The sequence below is a fragment of the Lonchura striata genome, chromosome 4, assembly GCF_046129695.1.
Source record: "Lonchura striata isolate bLonStr1 chromosome 4, bLonStr1.mat, whole genome shotgun sequence".
NCBI classification, from domain to species: domain Eukaryota; kingdom Metazoa; phylum Chordata; class Aves; order Passeriformes; family Estrildidae; genus Lonchura; species Lonchura striata.
The window spans coordinates 60,935,800-60,954,191 of record NC_134606.1 but is presented as its reverse complement, the minus strand read 5'-3'; the positions used below and the strand labels follow the sequence as shown (position 1 = coordinate 60,954,191).

At 40.6% G+C, this 18,392-nt stretch overlaps 1 protein-coding gene across 4 annotated transcripts in view; it reads left to right on the top strand.

Annotated features, from left to right (window-relative positions):
* LIN54 (lin-54 DREAM MuvB core complex component) overlaps nt 1-18,392 on the top strand; it is a 39,475-nt gene that overhangs the window by 18,273 nt on the left and 2,810 nt on the right. For all 4 annotated transcript variants that reach the window (XM_021549318.2, XM_021549319.2, XM_021549317.2 and 1 more), the window contains exons 3-13: nt 3,327-3,447; nt 6,049-6,194; nt 7,666-7,821; nt 10,059-10,275; nt 10,974-11,047; nt 11,201-11,398; nt 13,160-13,251; nt 14,431-14,502; nt 16,847-16,949; nt 17,141-17,278; nt 17,988-18,190. In XM_021549318.2, the coding sequence (XP_021404993.2) occupies nt 3,327-3,447; nt 6,049-6,194; nt 7,666-7,821; nt 10,059-10,275; nt 10,974-11,047; nt 11,201-11,398; nt 13,160-13,251; nt 14,431-14,502; nt 16,847-16,949; nt 17,141-17,278; nt 17,988-18,190 (1,520 nt within the window). The remainder of the gene's footprint in view (nt 1-3,326; nt 3,448-6,048; nt 6,195-7,665; nt 7,822-10,058; nt 10,276-10,973; nt 11,048-11,200; nt 11,399-13,159; nt 13,252-14,430; nt 14,503-16,846; nt 16,950-17,140; nt 17,279-17,987; nt 18,191-18,392) is intronic.

Genomic DNA, 18,392 nt, shown 5'->3' with positions numbered 1-18,392 from the left:
GCCTACAGCCTTAAAAGCAGTGGTGTGCCTGCTGCTTTACTGCTTTAGTCCAGGTTTATTAAGCAGCAGTTTGGCCTTGCATGTGACTCTGAACCAGGTGTCCAGACACATCACCATGGCTGCTGTTAAGCCTGTCTTTTTCTTGTTTTGTGTGATAACTGGCTCCGGTTTTAAGTGTCCATACCATTGTTGCTACCATGGCAAGGCAGCTGCTAAGCCATTGTTGTGGCTTTATTTCATCATTGAAAAGGGACCCTGTGCACTCTCTAGCCTCAGACTCCCATTCGTAGCTCAGTTTCTTTATCTCTGAAGTTAAGGTGCTCTTTTCTATTTCTAGAGTCCCTGATTTTTCATACTTGGCCAAATATAAATGACAATAGAAAAGTGGGTACATGGACAGGTCATCTAGGGAGTGGATTTATAGTGTATTAGCTCCTTTGTGGTAGCTGACTATGTGGATATCCAGCAGTAATGTGCAGTACAAGTGTGCCTATTTCTGTGTGATTAGAACAGTCTGAAAACAAAGTTCAGCTGTATGAACTTGCTAGTTCATCTTTAGTGGAGCGTGTTTAGGAAGACAGACTTGACACTTGAAGTCAAGTTGCCTGCAGGTAAATCTCTTGACTTCTGTAGGGGGAAGAAAGTTGGTGTGCGCTCCTAAATATAATAACGTTCCTACAAAAGAACTTGTTGCTCTGGGGAATATATTTGCAGTCTAACTCAAAGTAATTCGCACAGAGCATGCTTAGCTTGCATAGGCAGGGGGATGATGTTATGCTCCTTGTGATCAGAACAGGCAATGGCAAAGTGTTTCAGCGAACTTGCCTATTCTGAAGTATCTGAGTGACATCTTGATTATTTCCTCTGCCTTCTCCAGTCTTTACTGAAATGGGCAGTGAGTTTCCCAGTGGTGCAGAGGAGCTTCTCCCTGGTGGATGGGGTTATCCACTGCCATAAACCTCAGAAAGGCTTGCTTGGCAGGAGTGCTGTTCCTCATTTATAAACAACCACATTTGTCTTGCTGTTTCCTAAGCCCTGAGGGGAATCACTTGTTTATTAGACCTCCCTCTTTGTAGACAAACAGTTCACCTAAAAAGCAGAGGGAAATTTATTTGAAGAGAATACTGCAAGTCGAGCATGAGGGAAGCAGGGCTACTTGTGTTGATCTGTTATTTTGGGATTTTAAAGGTTTTTTTCTGAAATACTTTGTGTTAATGGTTGGTAGTATTTCACACACATTCGTGTAAGTCTTTTAAGCACATTTATTGACTGTTACTGGGAAACAACTGCTGTTATCCAGAGCTGGCTGTTCTGCTGAATGCTCATAATGTTCTGAGCTAGACTTAGCTCTCACTTCAGAGAAAAAGCAATAGCAGTTGAGTTGCAATAATACCTTCCGGCAAGGTAAGATTAATTTAAGCAAAACAGAAATCTGAAATCGAGCAGATAAAATGTGTAGAATTAATCAGAAATTAAAGTGTGTCCAAGCTGAAAAAAAAAAAAGTTACAGATAAAATGTTTGCTCATCTCTCAGTTGTATCTGTGCTAAGATAATGGAATCATTGAAATTTAGAAATGACTTTGAGTTAAATTTGTGAACAGGGCTGTGAATGAAGCTTGCTTCTTCAAACAACTTATGTTTCAAAGTTTTACTTAATATATTTCCAAAAATAACAGGTTTCTTTCTCCTCTCTTTAATTTTAGAGCCTTGAGAATCATGTATCACCCATAAAGCACCACTGTGCCTGAGGAGCACTTAGTGTAACTGTGGAGCAGCATGTGGCTTCCTTTAAATGAGATCCATTTTTTGTGAGTGCCTGGTGTCAGAGCTGCTCCTTGCTGGCTTCCCTGCCTGGGTGTAGCTCTGGCACACAGAGGTGCCCTTGGCTTTCCACACCAGCCTGCTGGGAGGGCTCCAATGCCATAGCAGAGGGAGCTCCAGCTTCCCTGGCAGTACCATGACTGTGCTATTGGGAGCTGGGGCAGCCTCATGTTTGCTTTTTGTGGAGCAGCTGAGGAGTTTATGTGCTGTTGAATACTTTGGTTTTGCCTTATGTGGTTGTAAAAAAAAGATGTTTTCAGGCAACAAATTCTATAGATAGGGTTTTGTGGAGGAAACCATAACTTCCAGCCTATTCAATTGCTTCATTTGAGCACTTGTAATTTTCTCAGGCTGTCAAAAGTAGCTGTCAGCTCTGTATCTTTGCATGTCAGGCAGATTTCTGATTTAGCTGCTTGAGTAAGAAAGGAGTCTCCGTGCCCTTGAGAGGTGGCTCCCCAAGTGGATACTAATGTTGTGCCTCTCTGATATTGCTGGAGTTGATGGTTAGTGCCCATGGGATGTGGTGGAGGAGAGGCAGCATGTACCTCACCTGTGGAGTGGGCAGGTGTAAGGGCTTCAGTAAATGTGAGCAGTGTGCTCACATAGACCCAGGCCACATCCACAGGCAGCCTCTGCAGTCAGCAGGTTAAAAGTCTTTGGGAAAAGTTAGCCGCTCTCTAAATTGAACTATTTTCTAACTGGATGCTTATGTATAAAAACTGCTGGAATAAATGCATTTGGTAATTAACGTCTCTCCGTGTGGAAGGGAAGAAAAATCTTCTTTAAAACTTTAAAGACTATATTCTCCTGCATACAAAGATTAAGCTGAAATAATCTGTCATTGAATTGCTGTACGTGTTCTTGGTCCAGCTGTGTTTCAGGAGACTGGATTGCAATATGAAAACAGATCCCCTTGTACCTGGAGCTAGCCAACTGATTTTTCACGGCTAGTGAGTACTTAAAACTTGCAGGCACTGATGATCCATGTGCTTTCGGGAAACTGTTGCAGAAAGCATTTTCCCCATTTGCAAAACAAGTCTGCTGCTATGTCAAAATGGTCAAGAGATGTTTCAGAGCAGTAGTAGTCATATTTAAATCACTGGGGACAAGTTTTGTCCTGGTTGGCTGAAAAAGAAGTGACTTCATTTAAAGCTTCAAATACTGAGAGTTGTGTATTTAATTTTAACATTTTTGTGTAGACCAACCACACATAAGAAATAATTTCAGTAGCTTGAAAATGAGGTGTTTGCGCAGAGGGGTATGTCCTGAAAAAGCTGAGAGGGATTTGGCTATCCTACTTTGGTAGCTGGCATTCTGAATTGTCAAGGTTAATCTCCTAGTTCTTTCCACAAAGAGAAGTGGAGATGAAATGCAAGATACAGAGTTATTCTTCTAATTATGTGTGCAAGTATTGCCCTTTTTAATTTTTAATGTACTTAACAATACAATAATTTAGATCCAAAATGCTCAAGTTACTTTAGATCTTTTTTCCTCCATCTTTTAGATTGCGAAGAAGACTCGAACCCCAACTTCTGGCCCGGTGATCACCAAGCTGATATTTGCAAAACCAATCAATAGCAAAGCTGTTACAGGGCAGACCACTCAAGTGTCACCAGTCATTGCAGGTTGTACTACTTTGACTTGTTTTGCTTTGCCATTTTTTAAAGGCTTTTCAAAGAAATGGTAATTGTAGAAATTCTTCTGTCTCAACACTTTTACATTTCTGTCAAAGTACCTCAAGCAATTAAAAAAAAAATCAGAAAACTTTTTCGGTAGAAGCAGATAAATGCAGTTGTTGGTACCTTTATACTTAGCTAATTTAGAATAATCTTGGTGATTGCAGAGTTGCTTTTACTGCAAGGTACTTTTAGTTCATGGATTTTAGGGAGGAGAAAAAAAATACCCAAGTGCCACAGAAAAGATTGCTTGATGAACGGAAAATACTTGTAGAAACATTTTATAAATACACAGGGGGAAAGGGAGACACATGCTTTTGATTATTTTAATCTGCTTATCATTGGACTTAAATGTAATACATGCAAGTAACAGAAAAATGTTTGAATGAAGAAAGTGACTTAAACCTGTGTTGTTTTTGTTAAGTTGCTCACCTACTTCAAAAATAACAATTGCAGAAGTATCTAGGAAAGTTATTAAGGCAAATAACAAATAGTCTTTCTGTTTGGAAAACAACTCTATATATCCTTATAAAAAAATAAAAGCCCAACTGATCACAGAACAACAGCAAAACCACCAACAAAATTAAAGTGTAATACCTTTTATATAATGGCAGTGTATCTAATGTTGCTAAACATCTTGGACATCTAATTTTTCTGAAAAAGACAAATGTAGGAAGCTGGTGTCGTCTTTAGAGCTTTGAAAGATGTCTAGCTGTTTACAGATTGATCAGCCTAAGTAGACCTAAAATATTTTTCAGGTATTTAAACAAATTTGTTAAGTCTGTACAGCACTGGGTCTTGAGCTGGTTTTAAAAAGGATTCAAAACACTGATAGATGCCAATGAATGGCACATAGCTGGAACATAATCTTTTTCTTGAATTGCCAGGCTGCCTGTAGCCTGACATGTGTTTCAGGTGAAAGAGGAATTCCCCATCCCACTCCCCAGTTTGTCTTCTTTCTCAAATTCCCTACCAAATATATAGACCTATTAGAAGATTACTGTGCTTATAAATACTTGAATTAAGTCCAAACAAAAAACCCAACCTGAAAACATTAAAAATTACTTGCAGTTTTTACATCAGTATTTTGAAAAATCACCTGTGCATGAGCCATCACTAAAACAATCACTGGGAGGTAAAGTTGCTTCATTAATTGAGAGGGAAATCTGTAAATACTGGTTTTCCCTCACCATTCCAAACAGCCAGCACAACTTGCCAGCTTTGAAAGGCTGGCATCACTTTAGAGAAGGTGTAGCATTTCTGGTTTGTGTTTTGACTTTTTATGCATGTTTTCCTGAATCTGATGAATGTTTTTAATTGCCTGGAAATACCTGCAAGCTCAGGTGGAAGTTGTAAACTTGAAAGACTTGTCAACATAAGCAACCAGATTCTCTTTGGGAAGCTGATGGGAGGAGGAGATGTAGTGAAAAGGGGAGAGCTGTCACCAAGAAAATAACTCAAAGGATTGAAACGTCTAGGTGGTGAATTTCCCCACAGACTGACATTCTTCAGGTTGCATATGGCTTTAGCAGCTGCTGGCAACTATCTATGCTGTTAGACTGCACAAAAGTGGTTATTTTAGAGCACACAGACTTCTGAAGAAATCAACTTGCCATGAGGATAGTGTTTTTTCTTATTAGTTCCAGTTGACTGTAATTGTTATGCCACTAGTTGATTTTGGATGGAAAAGTTATGCTGGTATTTGTTTGATTGTTTCTTATTTTTATAAATTTAGTACAAGAGAATGGGGGACAGAAGCTATGACAGAAATGAGTCTGAGCCAAAGTGGAGCAGAGGGAAAGCTTAGTGGTCAAGCATTCTTTGGAAAGAAACTTAGAAAGTATGGGGAAAAAAAATCTGTTTTCCATTCTGGGACTTTGCAGTATTCCTGAAACTGATGTCATGATTTGGAGCTGCCATTTTTGATGTTTACTCTTCTTTGGCATTGTAAAAATTGAGAGAATATATGACATGAAAACATTGGTGGCAGTGTGACTAAAAACTGATAGGCAGTGAAAGAGGCAACCATCAACAGAAAAGAAAAAACCTCAGAGCTGATTGTAGACAAACGAAACATCTTTTCATATTTTTATTGGTCACTGTAAAAGAGCTCGTGTTTGATGGCTGAGGTTTCCAAGGAAGTAGTCCCCCACAGATGCTCAGTTTCTCTGTGCATTGGCAGCAGCCCAGGGCTTTCCCAGGAAACTGCCAGCTGGCTGGGTGTTTGTGTGTGGTGCAGGTGTACTGGAGTGCTCTGCTCCTCAGGATGCTCTTCTGGCTGTCAAGAATTATCAGCTGAATGGCATGGAAAGCTCAATGTGCATTTGGGCTCCTTTTTTAAGCCCGAGCAAACTGTCTTTTTGTTTGTAATAACAGCAATTGTTTTCTTCTTTTTGGCTAAATCTAATTTAAAGAACATCAATGTCCTTCCTGTCAGGTCGTACACTCTCAGAAGTAGGGATAAATTGCACAAAAGGCAAGGAAAACTTTGCTTTAAAGGTTACTGTGACCAGGGATAACTGGAGCTGATGGTATCTTCATTGTTTATAGGTAGGGTTTTTTCGCAGTCTGCTCCAGGGACACCACCAAAGACAATAACCATCTCTGAGAGTGGAGTCATTGGATCATCTTTGAGCACAACAACACAACAGACACCGAATAAAATAGCTATCTCACCACTCAAATCCCCCAATAAGGTAAGGACTGTTCTGGCTGTAGCCTTCTATCCCTCCTGCAGAGTGGTCTGAATGGAGTTCTCTGTGTCTTTGCTACAAGCTGTTTATTATCTCTCCAGAGATAATAAACATGTCTCCAGAGTCCATAAAAATATCTCCAGAGTCTCCATTTTGCATCACAATGCTCTGTGGTAATGCCCTAAATTAGATTTTTTTCAATTGGCTCCCTTACTGTGGTTTTAACTAGATATGCATTACTGCACAGTTTCCCTTTCCTGCCATTTCCTGCCAGTCCCTAAGCATCGATTCTAAAAGCAGCTGTTCACTCTTAGCCAAGCACTCAAACTATTTTTAATGCCTTTGTAAAACATCAACAGGCTGTTTAAGAGGAGACCTCAATATTAATAGGTCAGCACTTATTAACCACTGCCTGCTATTGCACAGGCAATTTAGTCTTCCCTGATCACTTCTGAAGTGAATGAGATTTACAATGGTCCTTGCACAGAGCTGGGCATTGGCACAGGTCAAGGTGACTCTTGTATTTTAGATTTGATAATTGTCCTGAGAAGAGGAATATTGCTGGAGAAGGGGAGGTGGGGGGACAAGATGCACAATGCAAGCAAACTAAAATAACATATATAAAACAAAGTAAGAATAAAGAATTATTTTAGTTTGGCTATGCTTTAGTGATGCAATGTTATACAGATGGAGTAAAAGACTTGTGTTTCACAATTATTAGTAAGAGAAGCAACGTAAATAAAAAGTTAATTTTTATTCTAAAGTTACTTTTTTTAACTAGAAGTGAGTGTGAAAAAACTGTTTAGGGTTACCTCTTGAATTTACTGTTGATAAGCAATTCTAGGTATTTGATTTTTCTTAAAACATAAGGAAGTTTAGAACGGAAAGTAGAAAACCAGCCTTTGAAGGGGTGTGGTTATATAGAGTGCTTAAACACTGCACTCTGAAGAAATGTGGTGAGAAGATTGGATCTCTGTGGGAAACTGCAGTGTAGATTTGAAAGTACTGATGTTCTTATACTTTGCTGAATCAGTAGTGTGAGGTGAGAAATTTCTTTTCTTTTGAACAGCTTTTCTTTAAAATTCTTCCTTATGATGAAATAGTCATTGTACCAATTACAATGCCTTTATTTAGAACATCCCTCTTGACAATGCTCAGGCTTTAATGGGGCAATTTCCTTAAAAAAAACTCGACAAAACAAGTGGAAAGACAACCCCTTACTCCCATCGAGATGCTGTGCTAGATTTCTGCAGGAGCATTTTGGTGCTGGAAACCAGTGATGCCTTCAAGTTCCTAAGGGCTCTATTAGCTGTTGTCACAGCTGGACCCGTGTGAGTTGTGGTTAAATGCAGCATCCTTGTTCACAGAGCTCTGTTCTGGTGGAGAGCTGTTCTGTCCTGAGGAGGGGAATGTATATGTACAGGGTCCTGTATCCTGCACAGAGGTTTAAACTGCTTTTTGTTTTGCCAAGCAGCTAACAGTGGTGTCAGTGGCCTCCCAGCCTCCCAACTCCCCCCAGAAGACGGTGGGCGTCCCACTGAATGTAGCGTTAGGACAGCAGATCCTCACAGTGCAGCAGTCAGCACCCTCCTCCCCTGGGAAGGCCATAGTCAACCACACAACCACCCAGGTACAGACTGACTTTCCTTTGTCTTCTGCTGTGTCTGTGTCATTGCTTGCTGGAAACTGGAGTGTTGGACCACGGCCTGGCAGCGGTCTGTCTGCCGGTGTTCTTGGAATGGTGTTTGCTTAGGAATTGGCAAAAGTAATGCCCCAAGGAGTGTATGCTTCTTCAGTTGAGGGGTGCAAACCATTGCAAGCCCATACAAGGGCATACTGTTAGAAAGTAACTTTCCAACCTGGAAAGCCCCACTTGGTGCAAATTCTTGTTTCTGTGTGCTGAATCTCCCAAGTCACATGAAGAACTCTGTGACACGAGGAGGAGTTCTTTGGTTGGTTCTCTTTCTTCTGCCAATGTTTCTATGCCACTGCCTAGGTATTTCTGAGGTTTGCAGTGCTGGAGTTCATATCCCTGCTGTAGAGGTCTGGGCTGAAACCTACAGAACCAGAAATTATTTATTATGTGTCTCATTTCTAGAAAAACGGGATTTTCCATAATAGTTTTTATAAACATTTTTGCATTAATTAATCACAACACAAAACTGACCTTTCTTACAAATGACAGCTTTTGCTGTTTTCCTCTTTTGTGGTCTTAGGTAAATCTTTTTTTATCACAATATCTGTTCTCTAGTTCTGGTAAATATGAAGGGATGTGTATGGATATAAATATATCCAGAGTATGGATATAGCTGGGAGTGGGCACACATGTACAGCATGAGACAAGAGATTCAGATAGATTTTCTCGGTCTTATCTTACTGATATGGGAAATAATTGGAATGCTGATATGGGAGTATGGACACCATAGAAATTTGAACTGTTTTTTTCCCCAGGGAAAACTGTCTTCTGAAATAGTTGTTAAAAGGTTTAGTCTCTCTAATGTAAGCACTCTAAGTGAGTGAATGGAGATGTCTGTGGGAGTTCCTGTTGCAAAGCTCTCTGACACAACACAAGGACTTCACCTGTGTTCACTGGGCTCAAGAACATGCCTTTAGAAGAACTGTCCCTTGAATTTTACAATTTTCCCAGTTGTCCTTGGATAGCAGCTGCTCATTTGTGTGCTAGAGAGAACTGGTCTCCCTTTGATAACGTCTGTGACTATGCTTGCAAATAGTGCTTATTTGGTGCTCTGGCTTGTTAAAGTACAAAATGTCCTAAGAAAAATAAAAAATCCCAAGAAAATACCTTTTAGAAGAGCAGGTTGTTTTTCTAGTAAAATGCGTGCAAATTAAGATTTCATTTGTGTAATTGTTGAATGCTAGGCAGCTGGGAAAATGTTCTCATAAGAATTCACATCATCCTGTCAACCAAATGTAATACTTAAATTTGATGTCAAGGACAATATACTTTATACCAATATTAAAAGGTACTGAGGCTAAAAAGCTGAGCTCTAAAAAAAATTAAATACAAGGAGAAAAAGGAAGAAATCAAGGTTTGAGGTTGAGCAAGTCTGGGAAAAGAGGCTGTTACCAAACCAGTAGACTTATGAATGTGTATAAATGAAATAAAACTTTCTTGCTATTAGTTCATAGTTTGAGAAAAGTTGGAAGGATGAACTTTTGCTATATTCCAGGTATACTGATACTCCAGCTGTAAGGTAGCACAGGTCTGCTGAGCTCCCTTTCTTTTAGCATTTTGCCTTTTTTCTTAATGAATTTGTTTTGCTACTCCTCATTGTTCTTGCTTCTTTCATTTCTCAGCTTGTACTCTTTCTGATGTCCATCAGTTATGGATTCTGTTTCCTTTTCCTCTCAAGGGTTGCACAGTGATTTCTGTTGATTAATTATAAACTATCTTAACAGGACATATCTGTACACATGCAGATAAATTATGATGCAGTCCAGAGAAACTGTTCTGCAAGTTCTTACCATGTGCTTTTAATAGTAGGAATATTTATGTGTTTGGTTGTCTGATTGTGGAAGACAAACCGAGCCATGTTCTCTGTAGTCACTTGAAATAGTTTTGGCAGATGTATCTTGTGCAGTGGACTGAGTCACCCTACTCATGTTTACTCTGGTGTTTGGTGTAGAGCATTGAAAATGGAACTGAGTTTACTCTGCGCTATTGAGAGGCATTTAATCCCTTTGCATCTCTTCTCCTTTTGAAAGCAAAAAGAGGGTAACTGTCTTCCCTCTCAAGGGTACGAATGCTGTGCTAGAGTTGCTCACTAACAAATTGAGAAATAAACTTGTTGATGTTCTTTCTGCCTTTGTAGGAGTAATTTTATGCTGTCTGTGTTGGCTTAACAGGCTGTGAAATCAGCAGTGCAGACCATTACTGTAGGAGGAGTGGGTACATCTCAATTTAAGACAATTATTCCCTTGGCAACTGCACCCAATGTTCAGCAGATTCAGGTACCTGGAAGCAAGTTCCATTATGTCAGACTCGTTACTGCCACAACAGCCAGTAGTTCAACCCAATCTGCCAGCCAAAATCCCAGTACGAATACTCAGCCTCTGCAACAGGGTAAGTGCTGGTGGTAACATTGTCTGAAGCCTCTATTGGGTTTTTCTTTCATGTTTGTTCTTTAAGGATTAAAATGAATAAATAACAGAGATCCATGAAGACTGCCAGATGTACTTGGTTTTGTGGTAAGACCTCCATCAATTCTATATTCTACTGCTACCTCTGGTCTGTATGTGAAAATGCTCCTTTGTATCAAATTGCTCTGTAGCTGGGCCTGAATCCTGGGAGTATTTTAGGTTGCTTTTCCCTAGTTTACTGGATTTGTGAGTGGTTCATGGCCTCTTCCATCTCCTCTATATGAGAGCGTGAAGGCGGGACAGCCCACAAGCATATTGCCAAAACTCCTGTAACATGAAGGTGTTACATATAAATTGCTTTAGAAGTGTCAGGTGTTTTTGCTGGTTTCTGTCCATGCTTTCCAGAGGGGTAATGGAATAAAAGATTTCAAAGGGAGAAGGGACGTAAGGGAGATCCAGTGTCCAGAGGAGGTCTGCACTCTGGCTGTTTTTTTTTAATCCATTGATGTGAAATGTGTGCCAAGGACCTGTTTACAAAGATCTTGTCTAGACCCAAGTGTTGCATGCCATGAGTTACAGTGTTAAGTACCTTGTGTTATGCACATGTGAAAGTCTGAAGGGCTGAACTGTGGACTTGGAGTGACTAACACGTGTTCATATGATGTTGTTTCTTGACACCAGCGAAGCCCGTGGTGGTGAACGCGACCCCCGTGCGTATGTCAGTTCCCATAGTACCAGCACAGACTGTGAAACAGGTGAGTTGAGTTTAAGTCATGTAATAGTTCTGACCTGTCTTGGCTGGACAGAAAAAAAGTCTGCTTTCAGCTCTGTAAAGAGGTGTTCTACTAATCAAAGTGTGTTCTGAATGACTGAAACACTGATTTCATAAAGAGCTCTTTTCTCTCCAGGTGGTGCCCAAACCAATCAACTCAACTTCTCAAATAGTCACTACTAGTCAGCCTCAACAAAGACTTATTATGCCAGCCACTCCACTGCCACAGATCCAGCCCAACCTCACCAACCTCCCTCCAGGCACTGTGCTGGCACCAGCTCCTGGCACAGGAAATGTTGGCTATGCAGTCCTTCCAGCTCAGTATGTCACACAGGTATGGCCTTTCCCAAAAATGGTTAAGCAAATGCTGCTCTTGTGGAATATTCTGCCTTTCTCTTAAAGGTTTCTGCTCTGTGACTGCCACCTGACACTGAGGCAACAGTTTCTTTTAGGGACTCTTGTCAGAATGATGACAGCACTTCAATTTCAATCATAGTTGCAATTAAAGCTTTTTAAAAACTGTTAAAGTTTTTTTTAAAACTCCTTTTCTCAAAGGAGTTTTTATTAGCATAATAGCACAGCATTTCTGTAAGCAGAATCAGTGTAGTGCAATTTTGAGTAGTGTAGTACAGAATTTATAATGCCTTACTCGAATCACATAGATCTCAACTTCGAATTTCTAATCACCTAGACCCTGCATATTGGGTCAGATCTTGATACACAGTTTGCTTCATCACTTTAGCATTCATAACCTAGACTTGAAAATCATATGAAAGAGTACAAGTCACTTGGTCCTCAGAGGAAGTGGAGGTGACCCTGGCCACTGGTGGTCACAGGGCTCAGTGTACAACAACAGTTCCAGTCCAGGTTCATCACTTAGAAAAGCTTGATTTTATAACTGCTCTGTGTGCTGTTACACTTCCCTGTTTCCTAACAGTCACCACCACCTTGTTGTCTGGGTGTCTGAGACCTCCATGGCCAGTAAGGAACAGAGTAATTGGCCTGGTGCCCAGAAATATTGAGGGGACGAAGAAATCCTATTGGTTTGTCTGCTTGGTTCACAGGACCTTCAGGGTCTGATGATGAGAAAGAGAGCATATATGTGACCTGCTTGATCACAGAATGGCTGTCTTCATTATAAAATGGTATTAGTTAATGCTGAGCACATTTCCAGGGCTCAGAAGCAGCTGGTACCAGTCACCCAGCTGAGACCTAAGGAATCATTTTTTGCTCTCTTTGCCAGGATCTGACCAACATTCAGGACGAAAAGGAGAAAAATTATATGTTCTGCTGAAGGCTTAAATTTATAGAAACAGACTCTGATAGCTCCTGACATTACTGGTACCAGACTGGTTTCTGGTTGCCTTTTGGTTTTTTCACAGTTGCAGTTTGACCCTGAAGATTGGTACTGTGTCCTTCCAGTCTAATTCTGCAAATTTTACTTAAAACTAGTCTCTGTTGGACCTCTCCTCTGAGGTTTATGTCCAGTCACAACCTGTCCCCATTTACCTGGCCCCTAGTAGGTCTTTATCTTGCTATGTACCAATATGTCCCCAGAACCTGTCCCAGCAGTAGCAAACAGCTGCTTCTGGGTAATGCTAAAGAAGGTAGCCGAGAGCAGTGTTGTTTGGTAGGTTCTTATGAGATTTTGTTTTTTTAATGTGAAAAACAAATGGTGAATTCAGGTATGCAGAGGGGTTGGAATGCAAACCATTTTGTTTACTTTCATACTAAGTGGTTTGTATATAAAGGAAGCTACTAATTTGTGCAGGAAGTGATTCCGCTCTATTAGGGGGAAAATTAGCATGTTTTTAGGTGCTGTTTGTGGTCCAAATATTTCTGTGTGTTATCCACGTCGTCTGTATGGGTCTAGACACTGGAATAGACAACAAAAATACAATCTAAAATAGTATTTTTATGCTAAGTATGGAGGCAGGAAGTTGCCAGCTGGTCCAAGTTCTGTAAGTGTCTAAAAGTGTTCTTAGAAGCAAGTTATTTTTGTAGCAATATCTGAAAAGCTAATTTGAAGACTAGCAACACATTCTCTTCTTTATAATTTCTTTCGTGTCAGGCATTAACCTTTTTGTTTTGTTAGCTACAACAGTCATCCTATGTATCCATAGCAAGCAACACTGGCTTCACAGGGACATCCAGTGTCCAGTCCCAGGCACGCCTGCCGTTTAATGGGTAAGAGTTCTGAAAAAAAAAAAAAAAAATCCCAAAATCTGTAGAATAGGCTGCTTGAATAAATATGAGGTCTTGGAGTTTGGTTTGGGGAATTCTCAAGTCTGCTGTGGTGTGATTATTACCTCTGACTGAAGGGTGTGAATCTCTCTGACATTTGAGCCAGTCTCTTGATCAAAGCTGTGTTTTCCTTTCTGTTTTTTGAACTCATGTAGCAGGAAGTTGACCTGAAAGCTCCCTGTTGCTTGTTTTTTATTTGCAACAGCATCTGTGAGCTACAGGCCTCAATTATTTCTCAACATTGCTTTAAAGAGGTTCTGGACAGCATATAAGCTAGATGCTTAACACATGCAGAAATTCAGCCCAACAGCAAAATGGATCCTGATAGGAGGCTTTGGGTTTTTTCAGTCTTGCATTTTTCATTTAAGGATGAAAATAACAGCTAATGTATATTATTTTCCTTTTGCCAGTCCAGCAGGCTTAGCTGTTTTGCACAGTCCTTTTGTGTTACGGTTTGCTGGAAATTGTGAACATGAAGTTGCTTTTTTGTTGCTGCAATCTCAACTGATGCAAAGTAATCCCAAATCCAGATGCAGCTATTCAAATGAACGGGTTTGATTTAATCTCCCTGGTATTACGTGCAGAAATTGCTGGATAGAGGTGGAACAAATCTCATCAGATGTGATTAGTGTCACAAAATCCAAGTCTTAGGAGCAGTTAAAGACTGTCTCTACCATAAAATTTATCTGGAAACTGAATACTGTGGTTTCGCTTGCTTTCCCATTATTCCAGGGGGGGTATTTTTTGTTTTCTTCGATTTTTTTAATTCCAAGTAGAACAAAAGAAAAGGCACAATCATGTTGTGTGAATTTTGGTTGGATCTGGTCCCACTGCACTTGAAGAGATTCTGGGGAGGGTTTCCCTGACTCCAGATTTTAGTTATGCTTCCTCTAGCTTTAAAGCCTAATTTCTACTTCAGGCATGCATCCAAATTTGCAGCAAATAATCCATCTCTTTCTGGGTTAGAAAGGCACTACTTATGGTAGCTACTTAAACACAGTCACCCAAAAGCCTAATGCGAGGGGAATATAAAGATTTTTTCGACGTTTTTATTATGATCTATTTAAAATAGGCAGAAACTGATAAAACTGTGTGTATATAAATGCCCTTTTCTCCCCCCAGAATTATTTCTTCTGAGTCTGCAAACCGCCCCAGGAAGCCTTGCAATTGTACTAAGTCTCTGTGTTTGAAATTGTAAGTACAACTTGGTACAGTTTTTGTCTTTTAAGCCTTATTTTTAACATCACAAATGTGTTTCAAGTATCAGAATATAATGGTTTTAAGTATGCCTGAAATTTTATGTCTAGATGGTGACTTAAGGTGGATATTGGTGGAGATGTTGCAGAGCCTGTGTGATTTTGCAGCTCCTGTGAGCTATAATGGACCATGACATTTAAAAATGTCTAATTTTGCATCATGTACCTTATTGCATGGTGGAGCCAAGTCCACTCAGCAGCTCTGGTTGCCTTGTTGGTACCATGAGTGAAATGGTATCTCATGGTATCATTAGTGGGTATTTACTATACTTTGGTGAAGTGCATCATGCACATGAAATAATACCATGCTAGATCAAATACTTCAGAAAAATCGGGCTGTGTGTATTTTATTAAAGGATTGAATAGACAAGTGGTTCTTCACTGATAGGTCTGCCTCTTGCTTATCCATGAGATATTGTGCTATTCCATTCCATGTATTTGTAAGAATTTGACACAAAAGCATTTGGAGCTGAGGAGAGTTTCTTCACCTTGATCAAAGTCAATTTACTGATATTTCTGTGACAGGAATGGGAGGAGATACTGAAATTAATCTGTGGTTCTGAATCCTAGACAATGAAGAGGAAATCAGGGGTGTGGTACTCAAAGGGGAAGTGATGTAATGGCATTTGAACCCAAGTTAAGAAGTTTGCTTAAATTCTTAAGCTGGGGTGTCTTTTGTGTAGTGCACCTCACCTCTGTATGGGGAAGTGTACCCTGTGTTTCATAGTCTCAGACTTGTCTGTTGCATAGCAGGAAGATGTGTAGCTGTTTTTCAGATATTTTGCATACGTGACTGACCTCACAGTGCCCAATGTATGTTAGATGTGTAGGGGGCTAGGTTTTGGTGCCTGAATGTGCCCTAGAAATGCTGGGAAAGGAATGGCATCACTGGGAATAATTCGCACCTTCAGAGTGCTGTTAGGAAGAAAACTGTTCTTGTAAAATCACTGATGTTGTGTGTTCTGGGCATTGGTGCAGAGGAGATGGTTCATTCAATCTGGCACAGGTACCTTCTCACTAGTAAAACCTTTTTTTTGTCTGGAGGGGAACTTATTTCTTTCCTAAATGCTTGTGTAAAGTAGGCACATAGCCTATTCTACTAGGAAGTCAACTCAGTTATTTGCTCATGTTTGATGCTGGCCCTGGTTCTTTTGGAAACCAGGGCTATTCTACCTCTGAGTTTTTAAAAAGAACGGAGAGCTATTACACACTGCAAAAGCTTTAGATTTAGTTTGTCCCTGGGACCATTCAAGATGCTAAAAATCTCCAAAATCCAGTTCAACCTGATAACAGGTTGCAGTGGACTCCAGGGCAACCCCAATCTATTTATGTAATGCTAGGCTCGGCCAGCCACAGAAAGCCACTTTAGCAATGGGTTTAGACTGCAAAAAATGACCATACACCCCCAGCAGGATTTGAAAAGCGAGTGAAGAGGATCAGCAGCTTTTAGCTATGAGCTGGAGGTGGTCCTGAAAGCCTTGAAACATGTTGGAGTTTGTTGTGGCCTAAGCCACGTTTGAGCTGGGAATGAACGTGATATTTCCATGTATCAGATCTGTGAGTCTGTGGATTGGTGAGATGTTGTTTTTGATGGCAGGCACCAGAGGTAAATAAGAAACATGGCAACACGATTGGCTTTCACTGTCCATGTTTTGCTGCTTTTTGTTCATATATTTGTCCCTTTTTAAAGTCTGCTTTATCCTCATTCAGCTCCTTGCCCTGGTTACCTGTGCTTCAAAGCCTCTGAGATATACTAATTTTTATCCCTTTTCTAGTCTTCCATCCCAGCTTAAGGGCAAAACTAACAAAAAAAAAACTCCTTGCTGGGTTAGTTTGCCTGTTAACTGTCACTTCAATTGCTTGCCTTTTGTTTTGTCTGTGTGAGGGCTCCTGAGTGCTGACTTGGACTGACTGGCTCAGGAGCTGGCTGTGAGGTGGCTGCAGCAGACTGGCCCTCAATATGTGGGTGACCCAAGAGTCAGTCGTGGAAAAAGTCTCATTAGCTTCTCATGCTGCCTGGGGGACCTGTGCTATGTGATGAGCTCAGGTGGACACCCTTGAGCTCCACCTGTGTCTTTATTAGACAGTAGCTAGACTTGCACTAGAGGATTTTGGCTCTGCAATGAGGTTGGTACTGCTTGTACATGTGGAGTTGAGCATAGGATGACCCTTACCCATATTGGTGCCAGAGTAGGAACCTCTTACTGCAGTGTGGGAGTCAATACTCACACACCAATGTAATGGTCAACATTTACAAATGCTTTTTGCATCTTCTGTTTCAGGTATTGCGACTGTTTTGCAAACGGTGAATTCTGCAATAACTGCAACTGTACAAATTGTTATAACAACCTGGACCATGAAAACGATAGGCAAAAAGCAATAAAGGTGAGGGGCCTCTTCCTCTGCCCCTGGGATCAAGTAATTTAGCTTCTTTTTTCTGAAGCTGCAGAGTGGGGCAGAGTGGGTGTATAATGCCCTGATCTCCTCCCACATGTGCAAGGCTTAAGTTCTTTTAGTGCATCTCTAAATTCTTCTCCCTGCATGCAATGACTGACCCTTTGGGTCTGCATTGACAGGCCTGCCTCGACAGAAACCCTGAAGCCTTCAAGCCCAAAATAGGGAAAGGAAAGGAAGGAGAATCGGATCGGAGGCACAGCAAAGGGTGTAACTGTAAACGCTCGGGATGTCTCAAAAACTACTGCGAATGTTATGAGGTACAAAGCATTATCTCATTTGAAAAATAGTAGCTTTTTCCCTTTAGTGTAGTGACTTCTCTCATTTGCTTTGTCTCTTCCTTGTATTGCTATAATATTTTCTCTTCTGTTTGTTTCCATTCCTGTAATGTTACCCCTTCTCCCAGAAGTTTGCACATAGAAAGCCATGTACATGGAAAAATTGGTTGCTACTGTTCTGTAATTTTAATTTTAAACTATTTAGAAACTTTGAACTTAGGCTTGGATTTGTTTTTTGCTGAATAGCACCGTTTTTTCCTAAAGAAATTTACTGCACCAAGTCCCTAGGAGGAGTTGAAGCAGCATCCCACAGATGCTGTGTGATAGAATGTGTCTTTGGAATTCAAAGGCAGAAGTTGTTGTTACCCCATTGCTAACTGATCAGTGTCTGAATGTAGAGACAGTGTAGACTGCCCTCTCTCAAAAGTCAGCTGACTGGAAACTGAAGGTTGATGAAGAAAGGCATGAATAGGCAACCACTTATTTACATTCTATGCTTTATGATTCAATTGATGTATACATTCTGGGAAGACATCTCAAGGTAAGAATTTAGAGAGAAGACTATTACTTGAGAGTTTGTTCTAATTGCTAATTGGTAAGAGAGTAAAATAAGATCTCCTTTTTGTTGTGATTTCTCATAAGGGGAGTCAAACTTGCAACAGGTTTCTTATGTTTTGTTTGTTTCTTTCAGGCAAAAATCATGTGTTCTTCCATATGCAAATGTATTGGCTGTAAAAATTTTGAAGAAAGCCCGGAGCGAAAGACATTGATGCATTTAGCAGATGCTGCAGAGGTCAGGGTGCAGCAGCAGACTGCTGCAAAGACCAAGTTATCTTCCCAGATCTCAGACTTGCTGACAAGGCCAACGCCAGCACTCAGCAGTGGTGGTGGGAAGTAAGTTAATGCTGCACGCTCTTTGAGTTGTTCTAACACAGGTTTTTTGATGTGTGGGACAGGTGTGTCCCTGTCATCTCTGAGCCTTGTCTGTGTAAGCTGTAGAGGTGGGATGGAACACTGTTCCTCTAACAGTAGGGATTCTGACCCACCAGTTCCTTTGGCTGTTAAATGAGGCTTATTCACTATCTAAAGGCTCTTG